Source organism: Cervus elaphus, chromosome 18, assembly GCF_910594005.1.
Source record: "Cervus elaphus chromosome 18, mCerEla1.1, whole genome shotgun sequence".
NCBI classification, from domain to species: Eukaryota; Metazoa; Chordata; class Mammalia; order Artiodactyla; family Cervidae; genus Cervus; species Cervus elaphus.
In genome coordinates this window covers 11,619,956-11,647,867 of record NC_057832.1, presented here as the reverse complement: position 1 = coordinate 11,647,867, position 27,912 = coordinate 11,619,956, and the positions used below count along the sequence as shown (strand labels likewise).

The 27,912-nt window shown below is 40.2% G+C and overlaps 1 protein-coding gene across 4 annotated transcripts; it reads left to right on the top strand.

The window, feature by feature from the left end:
• Positions 1-2,170: 2,170 nt before the first annotated feature.
• VSTM2A (V-set and transmembrane domain containing 2A) lies at positions 2,171-26,705 on the top strand. 4 transcript variants are annotated; one of them, XM_043873446.1, is made up of 5 exons: positions 2,171-2,392; positions 4,127-4,293; positions 5,388-5,438; positions 8,169-8,505; positions 25,845-26,705. In XM_043873446.1, exons 1-5 carry the CDS (start codon positions 2,314-2,316, stop codon positions 25,931-25,933), a joined length of 723 nt encoding a protein of 240 aa, XP_043729381.1. In that variant the 5' UTR covers positions 2,171-2,313; the 3' UTR covers positions 25,934-26,705. The 4 variants fall into 4 exon arrangements, with proteins under 4 accessions (XP_043729381.1, XP_043729382.1, XP_043729383.1 ...); XM_043873447.1 differs by having other exon boundaries at positions 25,723-26,705; XM_043873448.1 differs by lacking the exon at positions 25,845-26,705 and adding an exon at positions 25,585-25,706.
• Positions 26,706-27,912: the final 1,207 nt, after the last annotated feature.

The window sequence follows — 27,912 nt, the reverse complement described above, 5'->3', positions numbered from 1 at the left end:
ATAAAATATATATCAGGCAGTTTTCACAAGGAAAAGAGCACAATTTTTTTCCCAATTTTATCTCCCTTCTTTCTTCATTTCTTACTTACTTTTTCCTTTCTTCTTTCTTTCCATCATTTTCCTTCTTTCACTGCTTAAATGCTTATAACTTTCTATTTAAACAAGCTTGATAGTTTGTCCTATAAAAACGTTTCTCACTCTACTTTTCACATTTTCAACTTATTTGTATTGTACTTCTGCAGTTACATTGACCAAGTTACCCTTAAAAAGAGCTGATATGCTTTGCTAAATTAATTCAGAACTGCCTTTGCTTACAATGGACGCCCTTTTCTTTATATTAGAAGCAGTTCTAACAGTAGATAACCTTCAATCAGGTCATTTCCATGACATATTAATCTCAGGTTTACGTGAAATATTAAAAGAAAGCTAAAACCTTGTGATCAAATACCGCACACATCTTGTTAGGCATATAATTTAAAGCTGGAGGTGACTGACCTCTGAGGGTCGAATATCTTCATACTTTTATTTTTCAGATAATATTACATTGAGTAGCCGGATTAACTTGGAATTTTTTTTTTCTATATTGTGAACACATTCTCCATAATAGAGTGTTTTGAGGTAAAAAGATTTATTTTCTTGAAAAGACATCCTTCAGAATTCTTTGCTCAATAGAGGAAGGATAAGGACTCATGTCAGCCTAAACATGAACAAATATAAAACGACCCTCATGACTTTCTCCAAGTCTTACAGTCTGCCAAACCACAGTGAAAAATAAATATATCTCCAGAAAATAATATTGTTCTGAAGTTACTGTGCCTTAATTTTCTGAGCATTAAAGTTACTGCTGTATTCAGCAGATAAGTAGTTTAATAATCCGACAGTAATTTTTTTCTGGTCTGTGAAGGAATTAGCCACCTACACATTTTTAGCAATAAAATGAAAATGCATATACTGCATTGGTTTCCTGACAGCATTGTTAACACTTAGTCATATTTCCAAGTAATACTGAAAATCTGTGGTCGAGTTGCATAGAAGTAAGAGTGAGAATAAAATACCTGGCACTGTGCTTAAAGGGCAAATAATTTTAATTTTATTAAGAAGATTTAAATTCACTGCCTAACGGTGGACAGAGTCTTTAAAGCGACAGATATTGTTTTTAGATTCTTATGAAATAGAATACATGGAAGACAGCTAGATTTGTTCCAAATCCTAAAATTTACTGCACTGTTTCTTCCTAAAACAGTATTTCTTATTAATAGAATCTTAGGGAACATTAAATCATTACTGTGTTAGCCAAAAGAAAAACAAAATAAAAATAGACCGTGCAATAAAGACCCTAATGGCATTTGAGACCCCTCCCCCACCGCCAAAATACGCGTGAGATGGAGGCTGGGAAAGCAAAGTAGTATATGAATTAGCAAAAACAAATACATGAAAGCGTAAAAGTGGTACGACTTTTCTTTCTGGAAAATTCCCTCAATACGTGACTTTTTGTACTTTTCCTCTCTTCCATTCACCAGCAAGAGTGATAAGGTCCCTGCATGAACCGCTTCTCTTCCGCGCGAGGTTGCTCAGCAATAAATCCGTGTGAAATAATAGCTTGCGCTCTTCCTAGCTACAGCAGTGAATAACTGGTTAAACGACATCTCCCTCCAATGGCTGTTTTCGTCGCCCCGGAGCAGTCTTCGCCCAGTCCCGTCCCGCTCCTTTCTGGCGAGCACCATCCTCCCTCTCCCGCCCGCGGCCCCGGCCCGGTCCTCGCAGCCCCGCCGCAGTCCGCGCGCCGGGACCCGCCGAGGCGGGAGAGGCTCAGTCGGCTGGCAGCAGTGCGTGGGGAAGGACCGCTGCCGCCGCTCTCCGCGACTCGGGCGTAGACCGAACGCGGCCCGGCGCGCACGGAGTTAACGGCGCCGCGGCGCGAAGAGCGGAGACGGCGCGAGCCCGCGAGGCCCCCGCCCCGCGTCGTCCCCGCGCCGCGCGCCGCGCGCCCCGCACCGCGGGCTGACGCCGGACCCGCCGCAGGAAGCGGAAGGCGGGCAGCCGAGCGGCGAGCACTACTCCGCGCCGAGGTCCGGGTGTGCAAGCGCAGCCGGCCGGAGCTCAGCCCGGCACCCAGCCCTCGATCGCGCCGCCGACCCCCAGTCCCCGCTCCGGCTCCCCAGAGCAGTCCGAGCCGGCGAACGGCGGGATGTTCGCGGCGCCGCACCCTGGGCGCTGAGACCAAGCCTGCTGGACAGTGGCATTCCTTTCTTTTGAAGCTTTTTGGCTGTTGGATACACCGATGTGACCCCCCCCCCCCTTATACTTTTTGGAATGATGGGGATCTTTTTGGCATATGTTGGATTTGTTTTCTTTTCCGTTTTATATGTACAGCAAGGGCTTTCTTCTCAAGGTAAGTCTATGCTCACTGGCAAATATACATTTGCTCTCGGTGTGTGTGTGTGTCTTTGCGTTCAAAGAACGGCCAGGCAGATGTAGTCAGGTTCTTAGCAAGTAAGGAAGAATAGTGTTCTGTGGTATTTTTCTTTAAAGTAGCCCAGCTAGATTTGAGAGCAAATCCAGTTGGTTCCTGACTACGAGGTGGGTTCCTCGGTGAGCACAAACACAGAGCTATGAGTGTGTGTGTGTGTGTGTGTGTGTGTGTTCCTTCTATCTGTGTGCATGCACAGGGTAACCACTCTTGCATACATTATCGTCGCAGAGCTGGGGATGGGGTCTCTCCATGGCGAGCCCTCCTCTATGTAGGCAGTATGGGCTTAGAGTTTCCTTTTTCTGTGTCCGTGTGACTTCGTTTGCGTGTGTATTTATCAAAGGACAGACTCCTCTGAGGACCCATAAAAAGGCACGTCTTGCATTACAAGCAGCAGCAGCCTGCTGAATCCAGTTGTTCAGGAGTTTGCAGGCTGCAGTGATCATTTCAGCACCATGAACAGATCACATCTCTGCTGCCAGAAGACTGCATCACTTCTGCAGACAGAAATGCTATCAGCCGAAAAGTCCTTTTCAGATCAGAATGTCGTCTTAACATCTCCCGTTTCCTCTAAGTATAAATACAGTTCTATTTCAGTAGAGATCATGTTGGGATTTTATAATTTTTTTTTTTAAGAGACACTGATGGCGCCTTGCTTTAAAAAGTGGGGGCAAAGTGCATCCTCCCTGAATCGACCCTGCAGCACCCCCCCCAGTCCTCCCCATGAGTACGCATTGTAGCTGTGCACTCCCTTGAGCTACAAATCTCTCCTAGACTTTTAAGGCATCATCAGCCTTTCTCAGAGTGTCTCTTAGACAAGATAAGAACAACCATCTAATGTGTTAGGGAAGTGCCTTTGGGAGAAAGGAAACATATTTTTGTGAGCTTCACCATGACTCCATGAATCTTGCAAGCTAGCACTGTCAAGATTTGTAATGAAAAGGCTCAAAAAAAAAAAAAAAAAGTCTCTAGTGACTTTAGAACAATCTTTAATCTGAACCAAGCCCAGGTGTGTGATTCTTTCATCCCATGATGTATGACCATTTACAATACAATAGCTTGTTGGGAACAGATATGAAGGTTAATTTGGAAAGAAAGAAAGAAATATCCACAGCTTAAAAAGTGTGCAACTTGTTTCAATTCTGTAGCCCTCCAATCACAACTGCTGATGTGTTGTGATATATATCAGGAATGTAAATTTTGACAGATAATCGTGATCTTTTCTCTATTACATGGAACATCCAGTTAGTCACAGATTGTTTAGAAACTTGGACATAAGAGGCTCTCTTCATGTATCAGCTTGACAGATTTGTGTAAAATGTACTTCCCTGAATCCCTCAGTAAGTTTTGGGGAATACTGCAGTCTGACAAAAGGTATTTGTATCTAACTGTGAGCAGCCTGACTAGCAGAGGGGAGTTATTGGCAAGCTTGTTAACCTTTCTATTATCTGGATTTGATCAACAACAAAATGATTTAGGCATGATACCAAAAATAAGAAAGAGGCCAAGGAAAGCCTTGGGGGGAACCTCGGGGATGTCATAGAGGGGGGTTTTGTTGCTTTGTTTTTTTAAGACCCAGGAAAATGTAGTGAGCTCACAAGAGATGCTGTCAAGAGTGGAGTGCCTATTCCAAAAGGGTGCGTTTCTGTTTTGCAGCAAAATTTACCGAGTTTCCGCGGAATGTGACAGCAACAGAGGGGCAGAATGTGGAGATGTCCTGCGCTTTCCAGAGCGGCTCCGCCTCGGTGTACCTGGAGATCCAGTGGTGGTTCCTGCGGGGGCCGGAGGACCTGGAGCCTGGGGCCGATGTGGCCGGGGCACAGGTAGCGGAGTCGCGTCGCCCGAATTACCGGTTTCGTGTCCGGCCCACTCACTGACTTAGACTCCTGAGTGTCCAGCCAGGATCTTGACCAAGATGGTGTTGGGGCGCCCGTGGGAACACCCCCGGCTCTCCTGGCGGCAAGGATGACGCCTAGGGATGCCGGGGGGCGGGGGGGTGGGGTGAACCCTGTCCTGGCGACACCGCGTTAAAACCAAGGGAAAGCAGGTTGTCCAGTCTTTCCCGGTTAAGAACTGGGAATAGACTCCTCCTTTTAGTACTGGACATTGTCAGCAGCCCGTGATGGCACTGCTGCGTTGGTACATCCCCGGACACTCGCTATCCTTTCAGTATGGTGGGATGGGGACAAATTTTGTCGGATTTTCCATCACCCCCACCCCCTTGGGTCCTTACCACCTCTGCCAGACTCAGAGGGAGGGAGCGGGGAGAGAGATGGAGAGGAGGGGGAGACTGAACGGGAGGAGGAGAGACAGAGGAGGGGGAATGGAAGGGGAGAGAGGAGGTGGGAGGAGACCGAGGAGGGAGGCGGGAGATGGGGAAAGAAGGAGAGACGGGGCGACGGCGGAAAAAAGGGAATGGGGAGTGACGGAGGGACCCGAGGCGACTCGAGTGGACCGGGGGCGGGGAGGCGAGGAGAGAAGAGGGGGCGGGTAGGGAAACGGCGGTCTGAACCGCGAAGGAGGTAGTTCTGCAAAAGAGGCTGCGGATGTGCGGGGGCGAGTGAAGGGCTGTAGGAGTGACAGCAGGGAATGACAGAATGCAGTCCCCCGAGTTCCCAGGTGCCCCATCCTCCGCAGACTCGCGCACCCCGGGCGCTGACCGGAATGCAGCTCCTCGAGCTCCCGAGCCCCGGTCCCCGAATCCGAGCATGCCCACGCCGATTCCCCACCACGCCCCCTCTCGCCTCAGTTCCCTGTCCCCTAATCCCCGCTCCCGAATCCCCGGGCGCAGCCCCAGGGATTGGTCCCCTGGCGGGTGGCTGGGACAGCGCCCCTCCCTCCCCGTTTGCGCAGCGGAGGGCTCTGGCTGGGCGAGGTCTGAGCATCCGTGTGCCCCCCACCCCGTCCCTCCCCGCAGGCTGAGCTGCTGCCAGACCGGGACCCCGACGGAGATGGGACCAAGATCAGCGTGAGTGTCAACGCGACCGCTGCATTCGGGCCCAGGGCGCCAGTTAGTGAATTTCGGTTTTCAAAAGTGTTTTTACTTACTGTCCCCAATAGAGGAAATTTGCACACGCTCTGTCTTACCTTACCTCACTGGGTACAAACATATTGAAAAAGATTTAGAATTCATAGCATAAAATTATTTATCTTAATGGCGTAAATAAGGGAAAAATTACTTGGGAATCATTTTGCACCCAAAGAGGAATGTTGCTTTCTTGCTCTTATTAACTATAAGAGGAAAAGGCAGCAATACTAATAATATACATTCAAATTTATACCAGTAATTATCCTTCAATAGCAAGTAAAAGACGAAAATCTTCCCAGGCAGGAAAAAAAAAAAAATTAAAGCATCCAACGGGTGTTGAAGTTGTAATGAAAATAACTGAAATTTCAATGTCATTAATAATTCATATGATGCATTTCTAATGCCAGTGCTCAAAATCATGTAATATGAGACCAAAAGTCAATATGAATATAAAAGCATTATGAGAGGAGGTTAACCTGTTGAAAATACAGAGATGTGTTTCTACTCTGCTGGTTATTACTGCTCATGATTGTCTGAAATTAGAAAAAAATATTTTACTACACCTCAGAGGAAGTCATCTAGAATCACTTTATACTAATAGAATTGCTCAGTTTGTTGATAATTAATAAACAAGTTTCCATTACTAGAAGTAATATGTGTATAAGGAATCTAAAAATCACATTTTGAAAGGAAGTTTATTCTGAGGCTATTTTGAGAGCATATAAAGTGATAGAATATTGGGGTTACATCATAAGTAAAAGTGTAAAAATATGCTAATAAAATCAAATTCTTTAACCTAAATATATAATGTCAGCATGGAAGAAAGTATCAAAAATAAGATATAAACCAGAAACTCCCAATTTCTTTTCATAAACTCACTGACTCTTTCAATTTAATTATTCTTATATCACAGAATCTGTTGTTTTCCAACAGTGCTAGAAAAGCTTTATTGATAAGATCAGTTATTAATGTTTTTCTTAAGTATTTCATTTATATATACACATATAATTAGATATATTGTTTATTTCCTATTCATCTTTCATTCTTCACCCATACCCCAATCCTCCAAAGACTGGTGGTAAAGCAGCCTCACACATCTTGACCTAGGGAAGCATGCAGTTATTTGCATAGTCATACACACGACTGCTAACAGCATTATCAATGCCCAGAGTTTGTACAATCTAGTCAACTGCAAAGAGCTCTAAACACAGAGGTAGAAAGCAGTGTGTTCCCAGTTCACCTGGTGTGTGACCTAAGCCAGCAGTTAATTTGAATTCCCAGGTGTATTTTTACAAAATACAGTATGAGTTTTGCCCTGGAGAGATGCAGAGTGTTTCTGCATTAATCCAAATGAGAGTATTTTCTAAACCTCTTCAGATGATTTTAGTGTACAGTCAACATTGACAAGCACTGACCCAAACCCACTAAGTCTAAGTTTTCTATAAAATGGGATAATAACAATATATACGCACTCTGACTACCCCAACATTATCAGGAGACTCAGTTGAAAATATATTTGAAACTACTGTCTCCCATTAGTTTTACAGTCTTAATAATATTTGTATGTAATTTTCATGTATATAAATGCATACTTATGGATATGGTTCAGATGTTGAAAACTGTTTATATATACAACTCTCTATGTAAAAACCAGATGAACACTTCCCAAATTTTCTAAATTATTTATGACTGTGTCAAAGTGTAATGCCCAGTGCAGGAATAACTTTCTGCCTTCTCACTTCTCTTCTTTGTCTTTTGATATTAATTTGGAAATTATCCAAATCCAGATCTTGAATGTCATATGAAGCCCATCATTGTCAGTCATGGATAATATGATAATATGATGTATATCAAATCTACCTCTTCTGATAAAGATGCTTACAGATCTATTGCATGTTATGTAGGATTTTATATATTGTATAAAACCGTATATATATTCTTGGTGTTAATCTGGTATAAACAATATCAGAAGTGAGAATCAGTTTCTGTTTTGAAAATCAAAGCAGTGTTTAGTTACTGGCATCTCAAGCTCCAGCAGCACACAGACCCTGTGGTATCAGGGGCCTGTACTCCGAATCATAGGATTTCAGGTGACATTGATTTGCTCCCTGAGTCTTGCCACCCCATAACTATAGGTCAGACTGCACCAACACCTGGAGTAAAAACTTTACTATCCAAGTCTATTTTGTCAGTCCATTTAGTAATCATCCTGAAGTGGGGATTAAAAGCACATTCTCACTTAAACTCAGCTGTGACCAACAGCATGTGTTTGTGATCTCTCAGAGTGGTAGGCAGCCCTCAGTGAAGAAGAGAGGCTTTGTAAACTATGCATGCGTTAGGTCCTGCTCCATTCAGTTGAGCTCACCTGGCAGAGGCCAGTCCGGTGATGGGATCATGGTGGAGCTGGTTCCAAATGCAAACCACATGGCTGATGGAATCTGGTCCAGCTGGACTGAACTCATGTTTCCCTGATCTTGTGAATCTAGGTGTTAATAGAATAAGATAAATAAGATCTTCTAATTAGACTGCTGAGGAAATAAAAAACTTTCTGACTGTGGCTGTGAGGCCAATAAGACCTTTTAATTTTCCAACCTTAGCAAGCTCAGGACAAGATACGGGAACCAAATCACTTGATGTAGCACTTTATTTTTTTTACCCGCAATTTTTCAGACAGTGAAAGTCCAAGGCAATGACATCTCTCACAAGCTTCAGATTTCCAAAGTGAGGAAAAAGGACGAAGGCTTGTATGAGTGCAGGGTGACCGACGCCAATTATGGAGAGCTTCAGGAACACAAAGCCCAGGCCTACCTAAGAGTCAACGCCAACAGCCACGCCCGGAGGATGCAGGCCTTCGAGGCCTCGCCCATGTGGCTGCAGGATGTGAAGCCCCGCAAGAATGTCTCCGTGGCAGCTCCCAGCAGCATGCACAGCTCAGCCAACCAGCGAGTGCCCTCTACTTCCAGCCCTCAAGAGGTAGCCAAAATCCCCAAACAAAGTCCACAATCAGGTATGGAAACCCATTTTACCACTCACAAACCCTCCACAGGAAGATGGGTCAGTGTAGACAGATCTATGTATGACGGTTTCTCTAAAACTGGAGAGCTAGTTCAGTTGCAATGAGGATGAGCTATGAGAGCCAGAGGCTGACCTTCCCTGAGGGTGTGAATTGCCCCATTAGTCGCTGGCAGTGCTTCCTGTCCAGGGAATCTGAGGGCTGGACTTCTTTTCCTTCTGTATTTACATTCTAAAAGCACAATAAATCATGTGCGTTTGGTTGCATTATAAATGCATGTTCATTTTCTCTACAGATTTATGTATCGATAATGACCCAAATTAAGAGACTTTCACTTCATCAACATGTAATTGAAAGAGACAAACCACATTTTCAGGGACCCATAGCTTTAAGCAGGACCAGTTTACCAAGGGCTTCTGATTTTGAAGGAGAAATTTCAGCTGCCTGTGATGAAAGTAATTATGGTAATGGGAGGAAGTAAGGAGGGTGAAAGGCAGAAAGTGGTACAGTGATAAGGCAGCTCCTGTCAACGTGGCTTCGATGCCAATTTAGAAGCTTAGTCACACATTTCCTAAGTCAGCTGTGCAAGTTAAAACTGTTCTGAATAGCATTAATTTATGCAATGATTCAGCCAATGGAAACTCACTGAAGTTTTAACCTTGGCATGGAATGAGCAGTACCTTACACTACCCTAGACTGTTCTGCATCCTGCTCAAATGCTTGATGCAGTATTATAGGATGAAGGGAGCATAAAATATTGAATTTCTCATTTTTGAGTTTGTCTCTTTATAGTTTATCATTGAAGAATTATTGATACTACTATTGTAATAGAAAACTATATTGCTAACGTTCAAGTTCTTTTTAGCTACTAGAATTTTAAAATTTCATCATTTTATCAGGATGATTTATATATAAATAAACATTTAAGTATATTTTTACATTTATATGTAAAAAATGTACATATATATATATTTATATATATATTTATCAGTCGAGTCCAACTCTTGAGACCCCATGGACTGTAGCCTGCCAGGCTCCTCTGTCCATGGAATTTTCCAGGCAAGAATACTGGAGTGGGTTGCTATTTCTTCGCTTTCTCCAGGGGATTTTCCCAGCCCAGGGATCAAATCTGTGTCTCCTGTGCCTCCTGCATTGGCAGGTGGATTCTTTACCCCTGAGGCATGTGAGTGTACATGTGTGTATCTTTAAATCCTTATTTATAAACAGTATTTTAAAAATAATATGTGCCACCCTAGATTCCTCCTTAGGCTTCATGTGCTAATGGAGACTATTTGTTGTGAGTTTGACTAAGGGTCCCTGTGATGTAGATAAGCAGCTATCCCAGCATGTCTTGCTTATGGCACCTTATGCCAGGCTGGAAGGAGACAGCGTCTCTGAAGCCAGATTAGTGTGACTTTGCCTGATTTTCCTCTTTATCATCTCTTTTGTTCCCCAAAGGAAAAAAAACACAGCTAAAATAAATGTATATAAATACACACATATATGTGTATATATATGTGTGTCACACACACCCCTAACAGTTGTAATTTTTGTATCCATTATTTGGTAAAGATTTTATACTTTTGGAGACATTGTCTTCCTCCCTTTCTCACTGTCAAAAGAAGAACCTAAATGCTATATGCAAAATTACAGAGACCACTCAGCAGACAATTTACAGCCTAATTGATGAGGACTCCAAATCATTATTAGCCTAAGTAGAAGTTATTAGCCTAAATAGAATATTCCAAGCTAGAAATCAATAAATCCATTTTGTGGAATCAGATTACTTATCCCAGATGAAAGATTCTAAGCATAGGATGAAAGTTCTATTTCTAAATTCTTTACATTTTAGATTGAATAATGTACTCTAAAAAGATTTATTTTATTTTAATATCTTTTTCTTAGTCTTCTGATTGGTGCTAAATGGCAAAGGCTATACAAGTCTAACAATTTTCAAAGAGAAATCACCACTCATTTCCCACCCATCACCAGCCTCACCCATTGCTTCTTCTAAAGGAACAGGGTGTACTGCTCTTGGAAGCCTGTATCCATCCAAAGTCGTTTCCACTAAAAATTGTCTTCAATAGCAAAGGTTAATCTGAAACACATCAAACATTTTCATTTCTATTTTCTTCTACCACTGAATACTGGAAAATATTTTATATACATTTAATGTTTTCTGACTTCTAGTGCAGAAGCTATGGTGGCCCAGCCACTCATTTTATTCATGTGTAAGTCTCTGTGCTTGCACAATTATTGCATAAGATACAGTATTTGGGTTAGATATCTATATAACATTTCCTCTAATACCCACATCCTGATTTGTAATTTTGCTTTATGATTTTTCAGGTTATATTCAAATAAAGCTGATTTCAATACCCATGCTTCACTTATTCACTCTCCATCCTTTCGAGAGCTTGTATGCCAAGCACAGTGATACAAAAATGGAAGACATACTTCCATTATCCAAAGAATTAATCATTTTTATATTTTAATTTGTGAGAAAACAAAATATTTGTAAATTACACTGACCATGCATCTTTGTTTTCCTGTTTTATTAAAAGCAAGACATGATGAAGACAAAATAATTGAAATCTTGCCTTTACAGACCAAGAGTTATATTAGCCTTTAGTTTTTTCACTTGATATAGGGAGGCATGTGTCATTCATGGTGTCTGTGACACTATAATACCAACCTGTTACCAAAAGCTGGGCTATTGGCCTTTTATTTTCATCACAGTTTTTACTTAGTTGACTGAACTGTTTAGTTTGAAATACTCAGTTCCTAATTCATGCTTCTTTCTGTCAAAGTAGTTCTGTCTCTCTTTGAAGGAAAAGTATTAGCTGAAAATAACTCTGAATATATATTATAACATTCAAATTACTCAGTTTTCCTAGAGCAGAAATTTATGTTAAAAATATGGAAAAATAGTCTTTTATTATCTGTATATCACAAAATATATAGCTACTTTACCAGATATTTTTCAAAAGCTAATGAGAATGTAACTATCCAATTGAGCTGTATCTGTATGGTATTTATTTTTAATTCTTTTAATTCTACCTACATTTGATAATCCACAATTAGAACCAAAATACTGAAGAAAAATCATAAAGCAAATAAATAGAACTTGGCTTTTGCAGCCCCTTAGGTTTTTCTCTTCTCCAATCTTTGTAGCCATAACTAACATTTAGAATGTCCTATAGGTGTTCTGAGGGTAGCAAGTCTTGATTCTAGCATGAACTGGTTTAGTTCTATCTGCACCGAAATCAGATCCCCAAGTACCTCAATAAACTACGCCATTCTCTACTCATTTCTTTCTGTCTCATGGAGAACATCTACTTCATACAGAAGCCAAACGTCCCCTGCATCCACCACCACCCCAGTTTCCTACTTTGGTCCTTCCCCACCCAGTCGATACTCCCTTCTATGGATCCCCTCTCCACACCCTTGCCAACAAGCTGATGAAGCTGTGAATGCAGCCTGGCCCAGTCCCACCCCAGCCTGGCAGCTACACCCCTAAAGGTCACACCCATAGCCCCATCCCTCAGCTGCTGATCTCCTGAGCTCCCCTCTGGTCCCTTCAAGTTGACTGTTAGCATCCCCCGTTTCTCTCTGTGGACTTCTCCAACTAAATTCCTCTCTTAAATGTGGTTCTTTTCCCATTCTCAGTGCTCCAATCTCATCCATTTCTATGGTTTCAACTACTAAGTTTTCCTTAGAAAATTTCTCAATCTGTTACCAAAAGGGGAACCCCTTCCAGGGCCTGAGAGTGGGCTTTTGACTAACACTCAGAAATGAATTGTCTGAGGAGACACGTGTGCTGACAAAGCAAGAGACTTTATTGGGAAGGGGCACCTGGGTGGAGAGCAGCAGGGTATGGGAACCCAGGAGAAAGTCTGCCACATGACTTGCAGTCTTGGGCTTATAGTAATGGGGTTGGTTGCCAGCTTGTCTGTGGCCAGTCATCCTATTTGGCCCATATTTGGTGACTTGGGGTCCTTGCTGGTGGCTTGTGCATCGCTCAGCCAAGATGGGTTCCAGCGAGGAGGATTCTGGGAGGTAGCAGGACCTCATAGGTCGGACATATGAACTGATATCTCCTCTCTTCTTTTGACCTTTCCCAAATCCTTCCTGTCGGTGGTAGCTTGTTAGTTCCATGTTCCTTACCACAACTTCCTGTTGTAAGATAACTCATGCGAGTGATTACTGTTGTGCCTGGCCAAGGCAGGTGGTTTTGGTCAGTGGTTCCCCTGACAAATAGACAGTCTGACCCTGACTTCTCTCTGGAGAGCCAGACCAGGGCTCCTCCTGTCCCCGTTAGCCCCCCTCCACCACTGCCATGTCTGTCCCAGGAGCCCGAGCAGAGCAGAGCCTCTGCACAGTGGTTGCCAGCAGCTGTTGACACATGTGCCCCTTGTCCCCGCCGAGTCTGGACTGGACTGTGAATACCGTGACCGTGAGATAGGAAGGAGTACTGCCTCAGCAGCCAACTCCAGACCGTTCCTACAAGGGGACAGGCAGCCTCTGCCGTGGCCTTAGAGCCAGCCACTGAGCACCAAGTGCAGCGGCCTTGCGACATGGTGCCTACTGAAGGCAGCCAGCCTTTGACTTGAACCCCAGCTGACCATCCCCCAGACCTGTGGGACATAATAATACATTGTGGTTTTAAGGTGCTAGGTTTTAGGGTGGCTTGTTTCACAGCAATAAATATTTAGATCAAGTCCCTAAATATTAAAAAAAATTGAATTTATTGTTTTAGCTTTCTCACCAAAAAGAAATGTTCTTCCTCTGGTGTTCCCCAGTTCTCTTAATAACACCATCACAGGTAATGAGGAAATCTTGAATATGCTCATATCTCAACCTGTGGAACACATCACAACAGAACATAAGGATTAAATAATTATCATTTCCAAAGCACCATCACAGATTTTCAAGGTCTCATTTCCTGCTGTCTCTCCTGATTTCCTAACCCTCACACATAATCTTCTAAAGTGCTCTTTCCTGAATGTTTTCACATATTTCTTACCTCTGTGACTTTGAAAATGATGTTTTCTTTCCCACTTTGCTGGACTCATACTCAAATGCAGATTCTTCTATAAACTTTCTTCCTGTTGTCTTAGTCAGAATTGGCTGTTTCCTCATTCTCAACAGCAACTTGTTTACACTTACTTTCCTCATTGTATCCTTTTCCTGGGGCATTCCTCCTTTCAGTGCTAGAAGTCCCATTTTCTGGGAAACCTGACGCACAGACAAAATAGTAGTCACCCTAAAGATGACTTTTTGGCTACAGAGATCACCACTTCTTTTGCCTTCCTGTAAGTGCCTAGGACAAGTGGATGTCTTGTTTGGGGAGAAAAGGAAGAGAGAGAGGGCAGATATAACTTTGCTTTTGTCTTCTTTTATCTTATATTTGCATAAATCGATTACATTGCCTCCGTTTCAAAAACTATCAAGACTCCTAAACAGTGTTTTTCAAAGCGCAGATGTCCTGTGCCAGACTTACAAGGAAGCTTATTAAAAAGTTCATATCCCAGAACAAATGTCTGAGTCTAGAAGCAGAAATATCCAGTTTTATGTGCAGTTAATTATGATAATCATTCTCTCTAAAAGGTTCTTATGAGTGAGAGAAAAAAATTTATTATGTACTATGAGATGTGTGTACATGTGTAAGATACTAAAAAATACACTTTTAGAAACTGGTCTTTTGTTATTGTTTTTTCCAGTATTGTTTTGGACTTTTGTGAAGCTGTTCTCTTGAAGCTGGCACTCATAAGAAAACTGGCCATGGTTAAGGTGTAGTTATGTCTCCATGTGTGGTTGCTCAGCAGGAATACTGACTCTCTGAACTCAGAAATATGGTTGTTGTGTTTTCAACATGATGCGAACCTGAGCATTGAAAGGCAGCTGCTGCTCCAGCTGCTAGAATCCAAGGGCTCCGGAAGCTCCCCTCTGGCTTACAAATGTAGCAGCTTTCCAAAGGTGGTCAAAGTTAGAGAAATTATCTTACAACAGATTTCACTGCTGGTGAGGGGAGGTAGATGAGGGGCTCAGTGTCTTGCTGGAGATTATTTTCCTGAGTTAAAATATGAGGAAATGGTGCACGACATCCAGGTACAGAGCCACATGTGTAATCCAGACCTCAATGTTGATTTTGGTTTAATGATCCAACTTGGCTGCTTACACAAGTTAAATTAATTTGATCACTGTAATTCTATCAGTTAAATGACTGCTATGTAAATCAAGCAGCCATGAATAAGATGAAAAATAGATTTGAGGCAATGCTTTGGATAATACAGGTCAAAGAACCTGCTGGAGCTATGTTTGAGCTTGAATTATGCAGAGTAGGAGTCTGCACTGGCTAAATTCTCCTGTAAACTATATTTAACTTAACTGGTTGAAATTCAGTAACTAGCTGGGTCTTCAAAACCAAGGCTCCTTTTTGTGCTCTAAGAGTTTTTCAATGCATGGACACTTAAGGGTTCTGCGAGGTTCATTTGTGATTACTCGGGCTCTGTGATTGAGGAGCCACGAAACAGAATTTGCCAGTGTTTTAAGATCTAGTCACGAATGATTTCATTCTCCTTAAGGTTTCAGGAAGCTGCCAGAGGAGTTTTATCTGGATAGATGACCAAAGGGTTGAGAAGTTGTTGGAAAGACCTCACTCTGTTGGTCAGAATAGAGCGAATTCTCAAGCAAGGCCAGGGCTCCTTCTTCCAAGGAACACTGCTGCCACCTATAGGCCGACACAGGTGTACGCATTTCAGCTGCGCATGCTCAGTTGCTCAGTCGTGTCTGTGATCCCATGGACTGTAGCCTGCCCGACTCCTCTGTCCATGGGATTTTCCAACAAGAATACCTAAGTAGGTTGCCATTTCCTATGCCATGGGATCTTCCTGACCTAGGGATCGAGCCGGCATTTCCTGCGTCTCCGGCATTGGCAGGCAGATTCTTTACATCTGCGCCAAAGAGGCAGAAAACCAGGGGAACATGCCTCTTAGACCAGCTGGTTCTCTCACCAGGGGAGGTGGTGGGCGCAGTTGTTAGACTGTTCTCATCTCATGTCCATCACTCACAGCTGCTGCATGTACCTCTGCTTCCTCAGTTATTAAATAGGAATGATCCTCACGGTTTTGAGAATTAAATGAAATTATATACATAGAGAGCGTGTCACTGATCAACTCTCGATAGGTGACAAGTAGTTGGCTGTGTGTAGGAGATGAGCTAAAGAAGGGAGAATGGGTCTTCATTCCTGACTACATTTTATTGTTCGTAATTTCAGAGCTTCTTTTTTCCTTCTGTCACAGTGACGTTAATTAATGATAAATCATCCCCTACATAACCATACCACATTAGCCATCAACTGTCTTGACCAAGGTTATAACTAGATGGTTGACTTTATTGGTTACAAAATAGTAAAATTCCAAAGGATTTTTAGAACTTTGAACTGTGAGCTGAATAAGCAATGGGTTTTTGGAAGCTGAAGTTATACACACTGTCTGCTATTGTAATTAAATTCAAGCTTTCAGAAAAGGCCTCAGAATTTTTTTAAATCCCACAATAACTATGGAAAGTGAAAATGAAAGTCTCTCAGTTGTGTCCGACTCTTTGCAACCCCATAGGTGCTTCTGAAAACATAAACAAGAATATTATTAAAAGCTTTAAAAATAGAGAAAAGCAAAATGGATTTAGAACCTTATAAGAATGACATAATAGTAGTAGATAACAGATGGTTTCCTAGATACCTTGTTAGTTTAGCGAGCTGTGTACAAATCTCTCTGAACCTCAGAGTCATTATCTATAAAATAGAGTTAGTGACACATGTGCCCCAAATAACATTTTAGCATTGTGTCATGATATATTTTAAACATCTAGCAGAGTATACCTGGCACGTAAGTGAGGTCGTCACTTTTTGGTTCTCTGAAATAACCATGTATAAAGAGGGCAATAAAGGAACATAAATATAAACAGAGAAGGCTCTAAAAAGTAAAATACAATGATATCTGATGAATTAAAGTATAATTAGTGGTGAATTTATTTAATAAATAACAAAAAAAAAGATATTACAATTTAGGCTGCATATCCAAATGAACTTCATTTAAATAAAGAGCTGGGCAGAAAATAAAAATTTGACACAGGAAGATTAGCATAAAAATCAGAGGCCTGACAGTTTAAAGTTACTAAAGAAAGTTTAAAGTTACAAAATATACAAATGAAAATATCATTGTATGCTATAAATAATTTAAAACATTTGTTTGATTAAATCAAGTGTAACTAATAAGTGGTGTAACAGACAAGGAAATATTTATGTCTAATACTTAGGGAAAGAAGGGAAAATGCACATTTTAGAGATGCAAATGATTATGTAATCCACTCCAAATGACTTAGAGATATCAAAAGTGATCTTGTAATATTGATAAGCTCAAGGCAAAGATATAAACTTAAATTAGATCTCCATATGGTTCCAATAACCAAATAGAAAATATTTGCAGCATAATATATAATCCTCAATAGTAACAAGAAAAGGGTATAACATATCTAATTTTTTAAGGGAATAGCAAATAAGTAGTATAAATATGAAAACAATTAGAATACTTTGTTAGAAGAGTTTAGGTTTGAATAAATGAGAAAATATGCTGTTTTTGGATGAACAATCTCAGTACTGGAAATATGTCAAGTTTTTCAAAGGTATTTGTAGATTCGTTGCATTCCCAGTCAAATCCATAGTCAATTTTGAAAATTTGACACATGTAATTTGGCAAAGATGTGGCTCAGCTGGTAAAGAATCTGCCTGCAATGTGGAAGACCTGAGTTCGATCCCTGGGTTGGGAGGATCCCCTGGAGAAAGGAAAGGCTACTCACTCCAGTGTTCTGGCCTGGAGAATTCCATGGACTGTATAGTCCATGGGGTTGCAAAGAGTCAGACATGACTGATCGACTTTCACTTTCACTTAATAATCAACACATATCAGCAAGGCTACCGTGACTCAGGTACTCTGCTGTATCATTGCTTGCAGGGTGAATTGATACTTCCCTTCTGGAGGAAAATTGGCAAGAAAGATCGGTCTCAGGGCTTGAGACTAGCCCTGAGATGATGCCCTGGGAGGAAAATCCAAGGAGCTCAGGAGTGAGGCAGACCCTGACCTGTGAACAGGAATGCGTATCACAGAGCTCTGCCCACAGTGGGAAATACTCAGAGGACCAATAAGAGGGAAGTGTCCCAGTGAGCATGACAAAAACCAGACAATGGATAGTAAGCACCTTCTAGAATCATGTCTTCAAAGAAAGTTTAATGAAATTAGAAAAGAACCAGTATGTAATGTGAAAAAATATAGGACAAAGAACTTTAAAGTGAAAACATAAAGAATACTAAATTTTAAGTCAGTCTGAGATATTCATATAGAAAATGACAAGAAATAATAGGAAAATGCCCATCAAATTATTTGATTATTTTGTTTGTATTGATAACATTTGTACATTGATAATTTATTACTTTTGTCATAAGAAAAAGATATTTTAAATTGTCCAAATTTAAAAATAAGCCAATGTCAGACAGCTCTTGAGAGAGAAAAGAAAATACATCTAACAAATAAAGGCAAAGTAAAAGTTTTGTGTAATTGTGAAGCTTATGACAAAAAATCTCACATGCATGTACACATATGTGTGTATGTATATTAAAAGCACTATGGTGAAAGTAGTGTCCCTAGAAATTGCTAGTAACATTGAAATTAAGAGCATTATATCTTATTTCCTGGGAGCTGGTTGGAGAATCTGACCATCAAATTATTCTTATTTGTCTAAACATAATGGGTGTTATCTTGATAAATTTATATTGATAACATGTAAATCCATGGCTGATTCAAAGAATTAAAAAAAAAAAATTAAAAAAAAATAAGCCAAGCACATATAAAGTCTTTAAATAAAATGTCATGCAATTACTTTTCCTCTCTGTAATGTGACTGACTGAGCCCCCAATTTGGAGGGAGATCAAAGTGATGAGCAGTGGTATGGTCCCCAGGGACGCCAAGGAAAGTCAATACTCTAGGAGATTTTATACATGTTAACCGTGTTTTGTTTCATATGACTGCTTCAAAAAAGTCCGAGAGAGCATTTCTGTATGAATTCAGAATCCTATCTGCATTAAAAGATCCAATATAGGTTAAACTCTCAGTGCTTGAAATAAAGCAAATTGCAAAAGCTAGGGGCACCCTTAGGACACTGTCTTTACTTGTGATGGGATCAGAACTCTGGCCCACAGGCCCTCAGCAAAGCCATCCCACCTTGGCACCAATTGTCCTCATAGGTTATTCTTGAGTTGAATGTGCTTCTTTAAGTGCTCAGACAAACATTTGTTTAGATGCAAATCAGTTTCTAGCCTCAGACAGAACTCCTGAGTAGCAGTCCTTTACCTACTCTTTTAGCAAACAGGGTATTGTATAACCCCTCTCAGTTTCAGTTCCTTAATCAGCAGAATGATCATGACAGCCTCCTGGGACCACAGTCAGAGGTAAAGAAATATTAGCTGCTATTGTCCTAAACATCACCCTGTCTGCACCAGGATCGGTTCTTCCTTGGATGAGTCAATTACAGTGGAAATGTGCTGTTTTGAGATGCACTGTGGTCCTAGCAGGTGGAAGGCAGTTTCACTTTTATGTGCCCATTCTTGACTTGCTGTAGAAAGTGGGAACCCCAAAAAGCTGCTTAAGCAAGAAAGTCTGGAACCTTCTGTGGTGAATGGGGTGTCGCTGCCTCACCTGGTCACCTGGATCTTTGTGTACATGGGCAGCTGCGTTTGTCTCCCTCAGCTGCAAGGGCCTCATAACTAGGATAGAGGTGTGAATCTGCTGACTGAAGGCAAGCAGGAAAGGAAGTATAAACAGCTGGCCAACATGCCTGGGCAAAATAGGCGATTTATGTATTAGGTCAAAATGAAGCACATTTCTTTTAAAAAATGGATCTCTATAAGAAATTGGCACTAGTTCCATAGGAATCTAATAAAAAGATATCATTTTCAAAAAATTATAGGATAAAATCATCCTATTATTTGACCCTTCCCCTTAAGTCATGATTTAGTATGTACAAACCTGAATAAAAATTGCATTAAAAGATAGCTCAAATTTTCTCACAGCTAATTTCATATTATAAAGCTGACACCTATAATAAAAAAGAGGTTAGTCAAGGCATGTCTGTCTCTAGAGCTGTAACCTAGGCCTCTTCACAGGCAAAACAGTTATTTCAGTGTTACTTCTTTTATAATTGGAAAATTTCCATTTGAAGTTTGTTCATAGGATAAGCATCACTAATATTCACTTTGAGAAAATTAAGATTCTGGAGCCAGATCAGAGAGCCACAGCAGGACAGAAGGTGTGTCCTTTCTCTTCTCTTGCTTCTTTTAATCCCACTAGATACTCAAACAAGAAGAAAAACATTTGAGGATTATGCCTAAATCTGTAGATCGGTGCCCTGAATTACGACTCTTCCCCATATCAAAACCAAGAGTTGTCCTCACGTAGGAAATAAATCCATCAAAACAATCTCAGCCCAGAGAAAAAGGATATTTGAAGAGCTGGCAAGATTTAGATGTGATAAATTATCTAGATAGATGTCTTAGTGTTCTACTTACTTCTTTGAATTAAATATCCATATCCCATAGCTTTCCTGGTGGCCAGAAGCTTTGGTTGTCTTTCTCTTCCCATCACTAGTGATGGTACTTTGAACATCAACTTAACTTTTCCTGGTTCCAGGCTATCAACTTTGGATTAAAAGTATAGAAAAGAGTTCATAGAAAGAAGAGGACATGTAAGAATAAGGGTGGAACCATGTCTCATTCAAATATATAAATGAATTTGGAGGAAACTTTAAGATCTAAAAGACTATAATATGAAAATTTCAAAATAATATTATATAATCAGACATTTGGCATACTATAAGACACAAAACAAACTTTATTTATTAATGTTTAGGAAAACAAAGAAGCTGATGTTTTCATATCCAATATTTATCAGTTCAGTCTTGGGGAAAGAAGTTTATTTTTTCCCTAAAGCCAGTTGCATTTTCTCTGAAAAGATTAAATGTGCATTTAAATAATAGCTGCACATCTTAATCTAACATGTGGAGGCAGTGAGGCAAGGTTGCAATGCCTGAGGGAGTTTCAGAAAAAAACGTATCCAGACCCTGAGTTGATCTGACTACATTGCTGTGTCCTCATTTCTGTACCTTCGTTTAATTATCTATTAACTGTAACCCAGATTGAGTTATTCCATGCCACTGAGTTACATTTTCCTAATCCGTGTGTTCACTATATGGGCCTAATGAGAGGATAAACTAAGATAATATTTGTATGTCACGTGTATACGTATTCCCTGACACATAGTAGGTACTGAATCTTCCAGGTTGGTGAGAAGGAGAGGGTGCAGCTTTGTTCAGTCTGCCCAGTGTCTTCCAGCCTCATGGCTGTAGATGCAGGGGGGTGGGGGGGGGGGAAGGCAGTTCAGATGGAACCATCTAAAAAGGAAGGTGCAAAAAGGGAGCCAAGTCCTTCCATCTGGCAAACAGATGAGGGCCAGGCAGGCTTTCCAGCTGGGAGGCTGTGCTGAGTTAATCAAGGCAGGAGGAAGGCAGTGACTGAGAATGTGGGTAAATGGTTCCTTCTCCACTTGATCTCCAAGGACTCCAAGGACACAACTCTGTGTTGTTGTGATAGGTTCTTATTTTGTCTTGTTTCTTATAAAAGAAGTAGATGGAATTTTCTGTTATTCTCTGAAATAATTGTTATACATAGTGAAGATAAAATATTTGAAGCTTTTTTCTTTCCTATTTCTCATTGGCCAAACTCATTTGTCACAGACACAGTCTTGGGGAGCGGTCTTGTTTATCCGCATCCCAGTGAGGGCAGTGTGATGCACTATCACGAGAAACAAAAAGGGCTGAAGAACAAAGCTAAGTGCCTGTACTCACGAGACTTCTAAGAGGACTTCTAAGACTTTTCCGTTTGCAAAATGGAGCAAATCCCTCCTCCCCTACCTTACAAAGGCATGAGAAATTGCACCTGACAGAGCACTGCGGAATCTAAACAGAAAAACAAATGAAAGGCATCATTATTGCACTGAAGTCAAAGGACATCATTAAATCACATTCTGAATCAGAGAAACATCTTCAGATTCTGTTAGACTGTTCCTCATCGAAGCATGTTATCTGCACATTTTCTAACCAGAATTTCAGTTCAGTTCAGTTCAGTTCAGTTGCTCAGTCGTGTCCGACTCTTTGCAACCCCATGAATCGCAGCACACCAGGCCTCCCTGTCCATCACAAACTCCCGGAGTTTACTCAAACTCATGTCCATCGAGTCAGTGATGCCATCCAACCATCTCATCCTCTGTTGTCCCCTTCTCCTCCTGCCCCCAATCCCTCCCAGCATCAGGGTCTTTTCCAGTGAGTCAGCTCTTCGCATGAGGTGGCCAAAGTATTGGAGTTTCAGCTTCAGCATCAGTCCTTCCAATGAACACCCAGGACTGATCTCTTTTAGGATGGACTGGTTGGATCTCCTTGCAGTCCAAGGGACTCTCGAGAGTCTTCTCCAACACCACAGTTCAAAAGCATCAATTTTTCAGCACTCAGGTTTCTTCACAGTCCAACTCTTACATTCATACATGACCACTGGAAAAGCCATAGCCTTGACCAGACAGACCTTTGTTGGCAAAGTAATGTTTGTGCTTTTTAATATGCTATCTAGGTTGGTCATAACTTTCCTTCCAAAGAGTAAGCGTCTTTTAATTTCATGACTGCAGTCACAATCTGCAGTGATTTTGGAGCCCATAAAAATAAAGTCTGACACTGTTTCCACTGTCTCTCCATCCATTTCCCATGAGGTGATGGGACCAGATGCCATGATCTTAGTTTTCTGAATGTTAAGCTTTAAGCCAACTTTTTCACTCTCCTCTTTCACTTTCATCAAGAGGCTTTTTAGTTCCTCTTCACTCTGCCATAAGGGTGGTGTCATCTGCATATCTGAGGTTATTGATATTTCTCCCAGCAATCTTGATTCCAGCTTGTGCTTCTTCCAGCCCAGCGTTTCTCATGATGTACTCTGCATAGAAGTTAAAAAAGCAGGGTGACAATATACAGCCTTGACATACTCTTCCTATTTGGAACCAGTCTGTTGTTCCATGTCCGGTTCTAACTGTTGCTTCCTGACCTGCATACAGGTTTCTCAAGAGGCAGGCCAAGTGGTCTGGTATTCCCATCTCTCTCAGAATTTTCCACAGAATTTAGATAATAGCATTTCCCTTTCTTCTTCATGGGGTATTTTGTGTTAGGGCAAAAGTTTAAAAACTCAAGACATTGCTTTACAGTTTGAGAATAATCAAAAAAATTGCTAAAATTTTATCCTTGCCTTTAATGAGTTTATAGTGTAATCAGTGGGGTAAGATACAAATATAATGAGTTATAATTCAGTGTGAGCCCTGTTAAGGCCATAAGAGAGGCAAAACCAGAATCATCAGGAAGATTAGAGGAAAGAGAGCTTACAGCTACTTGATGGGAACAGACACGGCAGAATACAGATTATCTGAGGGGAAGAGTTGCTTAAATGAATGATCATTTTTACGGAAAAACAGGTTATCTAGCTTGGTTTGAGCACAGAGCAAAAGGAAACCAAATAAAGCAAAAGAGATGACCAAACAATTTTTGGCATCCTCATGAGAAAATATATACAAAACAATAAAATGCAAACAATTGTTATGCTCATTTTAGGAAACATCAAAGAAATAAATACATTTTTTGAGATTTCAGAAGTGAGTGGCTGCAAAGGAAATTAGAAGTCAGGGCTCCTGACTGCAATCCTGTATCTCATCATTCCAAAACAATAACAACAATAGAGAATGATGAGTAGCCAAAGTTTGCTCTTTACAAAAAAAAGGTATTGTTTTTTAATTTCTTTAGAGTAAAACACAGCATGTTTGGTAAAATAGTAATATTATATTCAGAATGTGTGTTTGTGTGTGATAAGTCACCTCAGTTGTGTCTGACTTCTTGGGACCGTAGCTTTCTGGGCTCCTCTGTCCATGGGACTCTCCAGGCACTGGAGTCTGTTGCCATGCCCTCCTCCAGGGGATCTTCCCCACCTAAGGACTGAACCCAGATGTCTTCTATCTCCTGCATTGGCTTTACCACTAGTGCCACTTGGGAAGCCCTATATTCAGAATAGTGTGCATCTAAATGAAATTGACTATGATGATTATTTATTAAAATTACATAGGACACGATATAGCATTTTAGATTCTCAGAGTTCACTGTTGAAATCTTTGGGGTTACAAAGATGAAGAAGCACGTACCCCGTCTTTCCAGACATGAATAAAACCTTTAGAAAGAAGAGAAACAATCTGTGATTTGATGACAAAACAGATTTATTCTAGAATTTACTGTATAGAGAAAAAAAACATAATTGGCTTGACAGAAATAAATTTCACTTAATGAACAATGTGCTAGTAATGCAAGTGCCTAAAGTGGGTGAATGATTACAATCTGAAAAAATGTTATGTGTTGCATTGGTTTATTGCATATCTGATGGCAATTCAAAATATTAATCTTAACATATTCTTTACAGTATATAATTGGGTTTGTTTGCGGTTATACTGCCCATGTAAATTTTGTTTTAATTTGCACATACTGGACACAGTATAATAGAAAATGTTGTGTCAGAGTGGTAGCTATTCTCTTCGAATTGTATCATTCTCAGGAATGATGGACATCTCCTGTGAAGGGTTGATTAGTTGAGAAAGGAGGCACATAATTCACAGTTTCAGCAAGTTTGAGCCAATCTGCAATGCTTATACTGAAAGGAAACATTATTTCACAAAATGTCATTTTTGAAGTGTGAATCATTTTCCTTGGTTTTATTGTTTTCCGCATTTTCTAAACCTTTATTCACTCTCAGACAAACTTTGTGCCAAGTACTACTGGCAATTTGAGGAGTCAGGTAATCATTTTGTTTCTTTCTTTCTTTTAATTAAATGAATTCCTGTCAAAGAGTCTCCCTTCAAAGATAACAAGGGCACATATTTAATTTTGGCTCTGGTGCAAGTGATTCTACATGGATTGTATATATTTTCCTTGCATAATCTTTATATTTAGAGCCACATGTGGACTGTACCTTTACTTTTGCATTTTTGAAATTTGTCACCCAGCTTGAGTGAAGCAACACGCTCCAGAGACCCACCACTGACCTTGAGTTTTGAGTCATCAGGTTTCTTTGTTAAGTACATGACTCACCCCCTAAACAAAGGCAAATCAATGGCGACACTTAAGTAACCTAACTGGAAACATGAATGTGAGTCTGCTAAACCACCCCTTTAGAACCCTAAATATTTACAGTGACTTTTTGAGAGTGTGTGCTTTCACCTTAATTTCTATCACTACGAATGTAGACTTGAACATGATTTAGCTGAAATATTCAAAAGATTGAATCTGCCTACCTTCACTCCCTTCAAACCCTTTTAAATTTTCTTGAATTAAAATAAAGGAAGAAAGAAAATAAATGCTTTAAGGTCCATCACATTTTTGTTTTCTTATCAATAATGATTATTACTAGTAATGGTGTATCATTTACATTCATGCATAAAATATGTGAAGAAAAAATGCAAAAGGACAATTTCATTCCCTCCCTTATGTAGTCTCAGAGAGTTGTCAAACATGTCCAGTTCTTGATAATGCTAAATTTTCTTCAGATTTTAAGGATAAAAGGTTGAGAAAGCTCTTCCTCTAAAAGCAGATGTCCAAATGCACACACTTCAGAACCTGTTCTCCTTACCCTTGAGAAGCCTGCTGCCCTTGGTTTGCTTTTCACCTCCTGTGGTTTCATGCTTACAGTGGTAAAACAGGGGGCGTGTTTTTAGACACCCATTTAGGAACAACCAAATGACTATAGGGAATAATCCTCACAGAATTGCTTGAGGAAAAAGTATCTGCATTTGTTCCTCTCAGTGTTCCCAACCGTGAAATGGCATGGTTTGAAAACAGACAAAGCAAACAAGACCACTTCCTGGGACTGAAATACTTTGTATGTGTTGTTATTTGCAGTGCATGCCAAGACATTCATGGGCACCAGAGCCAAGCTGGCGAGCTAATTAAATATATATATGTATGTGTTTAAAACAGCCTAATAAGGAGCATTGGAAATCTTCGAGATGAGCGAATATCTTATAACTTCTTCCGCAGGTGCGAGGATAGCTACAAGCCATGGACTTTCTGTCCTGCTTCTTGTCTGTGGCTTTGTGAAGGGTGCTTTGCTTTAGTCTAAAGTGCTGACTTTTTTCCAATATCACTTTCTCTTCTTAAAGCAAAGAGCAAATCGCCTGTAAAATCTACGGAGCGGACAGCAAAGTTGACCCTAAACTCCAAGCACCACTCTGCACCCACTGTACTCTAATTACGTACACAAGGAGCGCCTGCTTTCGGAAGCATAAACGAAGAGGCTATCTCACGCTTTGTTCATAACATTTTCTTGGGCAAATCGCTGATCTTTCATTTCAAGAGAATTAGTGTGAAGTGATAGAACATTTTCTAATAGCAAGATCTATATTTTTCCTTTTCTTTCTGCTACTCAAAGCATCATCTCACTGACTGCTCAGGGGTTGGCCTGACCGTCCTCGGTATAGTGAATATTTACCACAGACACCACTGATTTTCTACTACAGACCCATTATCTGCACAAAGTAAGCAGAGATCAAAAGGCTACAGAACATAAACTATCATCAAACAAAACCCCTGGCTGGGGGCAAGAACAAAATTTTCAACACTGCGAGTCAACAACATTATTTTAAATAAGAAATAATAATTTAAGAAATAAAATTTTTAAATAAGAAACAATAAAAGAGATTTTTTTTTAAATTTTCCCCATTTTCTTGGGTTCGTCTCCTTTTTCTTGATTGTAGTTCTTATTCCATGCTGGCAAATGCTGATTATGGCCAATCCCTGTAAATCCTGGGAGGTTTATATGAAGACATTTTAAGCATTCTTTATTCCAGTGCATTTTAAGTCATTTTGCAATTCTTGTATACGCAAATGACAAATTCTGTAAATTGCTTATAGTATGTGTGATACAACTTCAAAGTAGATAGACTCTGAGCCTCATGAAAGCTGATTTTTATCATTCTCTATATAAATATATACAAATAAATATCTATATGTTGGACCATCAACCAACTTTCTTTTTGGATAAAACATTTGTTTTTCACTTACAATTCCTATATAGTGGGGATTTTGTAATGCATTGTTTCACTTCCACAGGCTTGACAGTGGCAGGTGGCTTCTGTTGCCCCCTGCTTCCTTCTGGAAAATGCGTATTCAAAATTGTATTGGTCTCTGATAAATGAATTAATTTTGTTGTGTGTATGCTGTGTTGGAATTTGCTATGTTCCTTTGTATAAGGTGTTTATTGGGGTTTGAGGATCTTTTGACTCTGAGAATGTATGTGCTCTCGTTTTGACAGCCATTCCTGTATCACCATCATTTTTGTCAAAAAGCAACGTTGTCTTTATGAAATTTGCCTGGGAAGTGGATATGGGACGGTAAAGTGGTCATCACCTTTTGCTATGGCTAAAGAAATGTTGCTTCCTTTGATCTGTATGAATTTTTGTAGCTTTGTTACCCTGTTACTTGCTAATTATATTTTAATGTCTGCTAATTAAAATTAAAATTTGGTTGTTGGCTAAATATAGTATGCAAAAGATGACTACAAATCCCCAACTAAAGAAGATAATATGTTCAGTTTTCACTAGTTAAGTGAATTATAATTTTAAATATTTCATTCTTATTTTGGGCTTTATGACTGTTTTATTTGGAACCTGTGTTCTACTCTGGCAAAGAATGATAGGCAGAACTAGCATTGTGTTCCATATACACTATGGAATAGATATGGTTGAGATAGAAATTACCTGAGTTTTCCTTCCAGAGGGATTCTTCCATTTTCATTCATAACAAACCAGAAGATCATCTCTATAGGACCAGCAACACCAAGCCTAAGGTCCTAAACTGGAGCTTGAAGCAATGAATACCTCTGCTTTTCAAAGGTAAATGCATTGATTTTCTGCAATTCAGTTACAAGCAATGTGATATTTTCATAATATCCTTAACATTATCTTCTGAGAAATTATGTTTCATGCTAAATCTTTTATTGACATTTTTTGTTCACTTGGCTTATTATTTCAGTCTAATGAGAAAAAATAAATAAAAGATTTGGTTGCACTATTTTATTAACTTAGAAATTTATTTTCTTTCAAGGTTAATGCTTAAAATGAATAAAATGACGAGATAAATATTATTTGTTAAGTCTATCTGGACTCTAAAGTTTGTATACATTCAAGCATAAACAAGTATACATTCAAATTCAGTCAGACTGGGAAAATC

Bases quoted from the DNA above. Each gene is read 5' to 3' on its own strand.
- VSTM2A (XM_043873445.1), top strand. From the start codon at position 2,314: ATGATGGGGATCTTTTTGGCATATGTTGGATTTGTTTTCTTTTCCGTT. The intron at 2,393-4,126 runs GTAAGTCTATGC...TCTGTTTTGCAG, and splicing joins GCAAGGGCTTTCTTCTCAAG to CAAAATTTACCGAGTTTCCG. The intron at 5,439-8,168 runs GTGAGTGTCAAC...GCAATTTTTCAG, and splicing joins GAGATGGGACCAAGATCAGC to ACAGTGAAAGTCCAAGGCAA.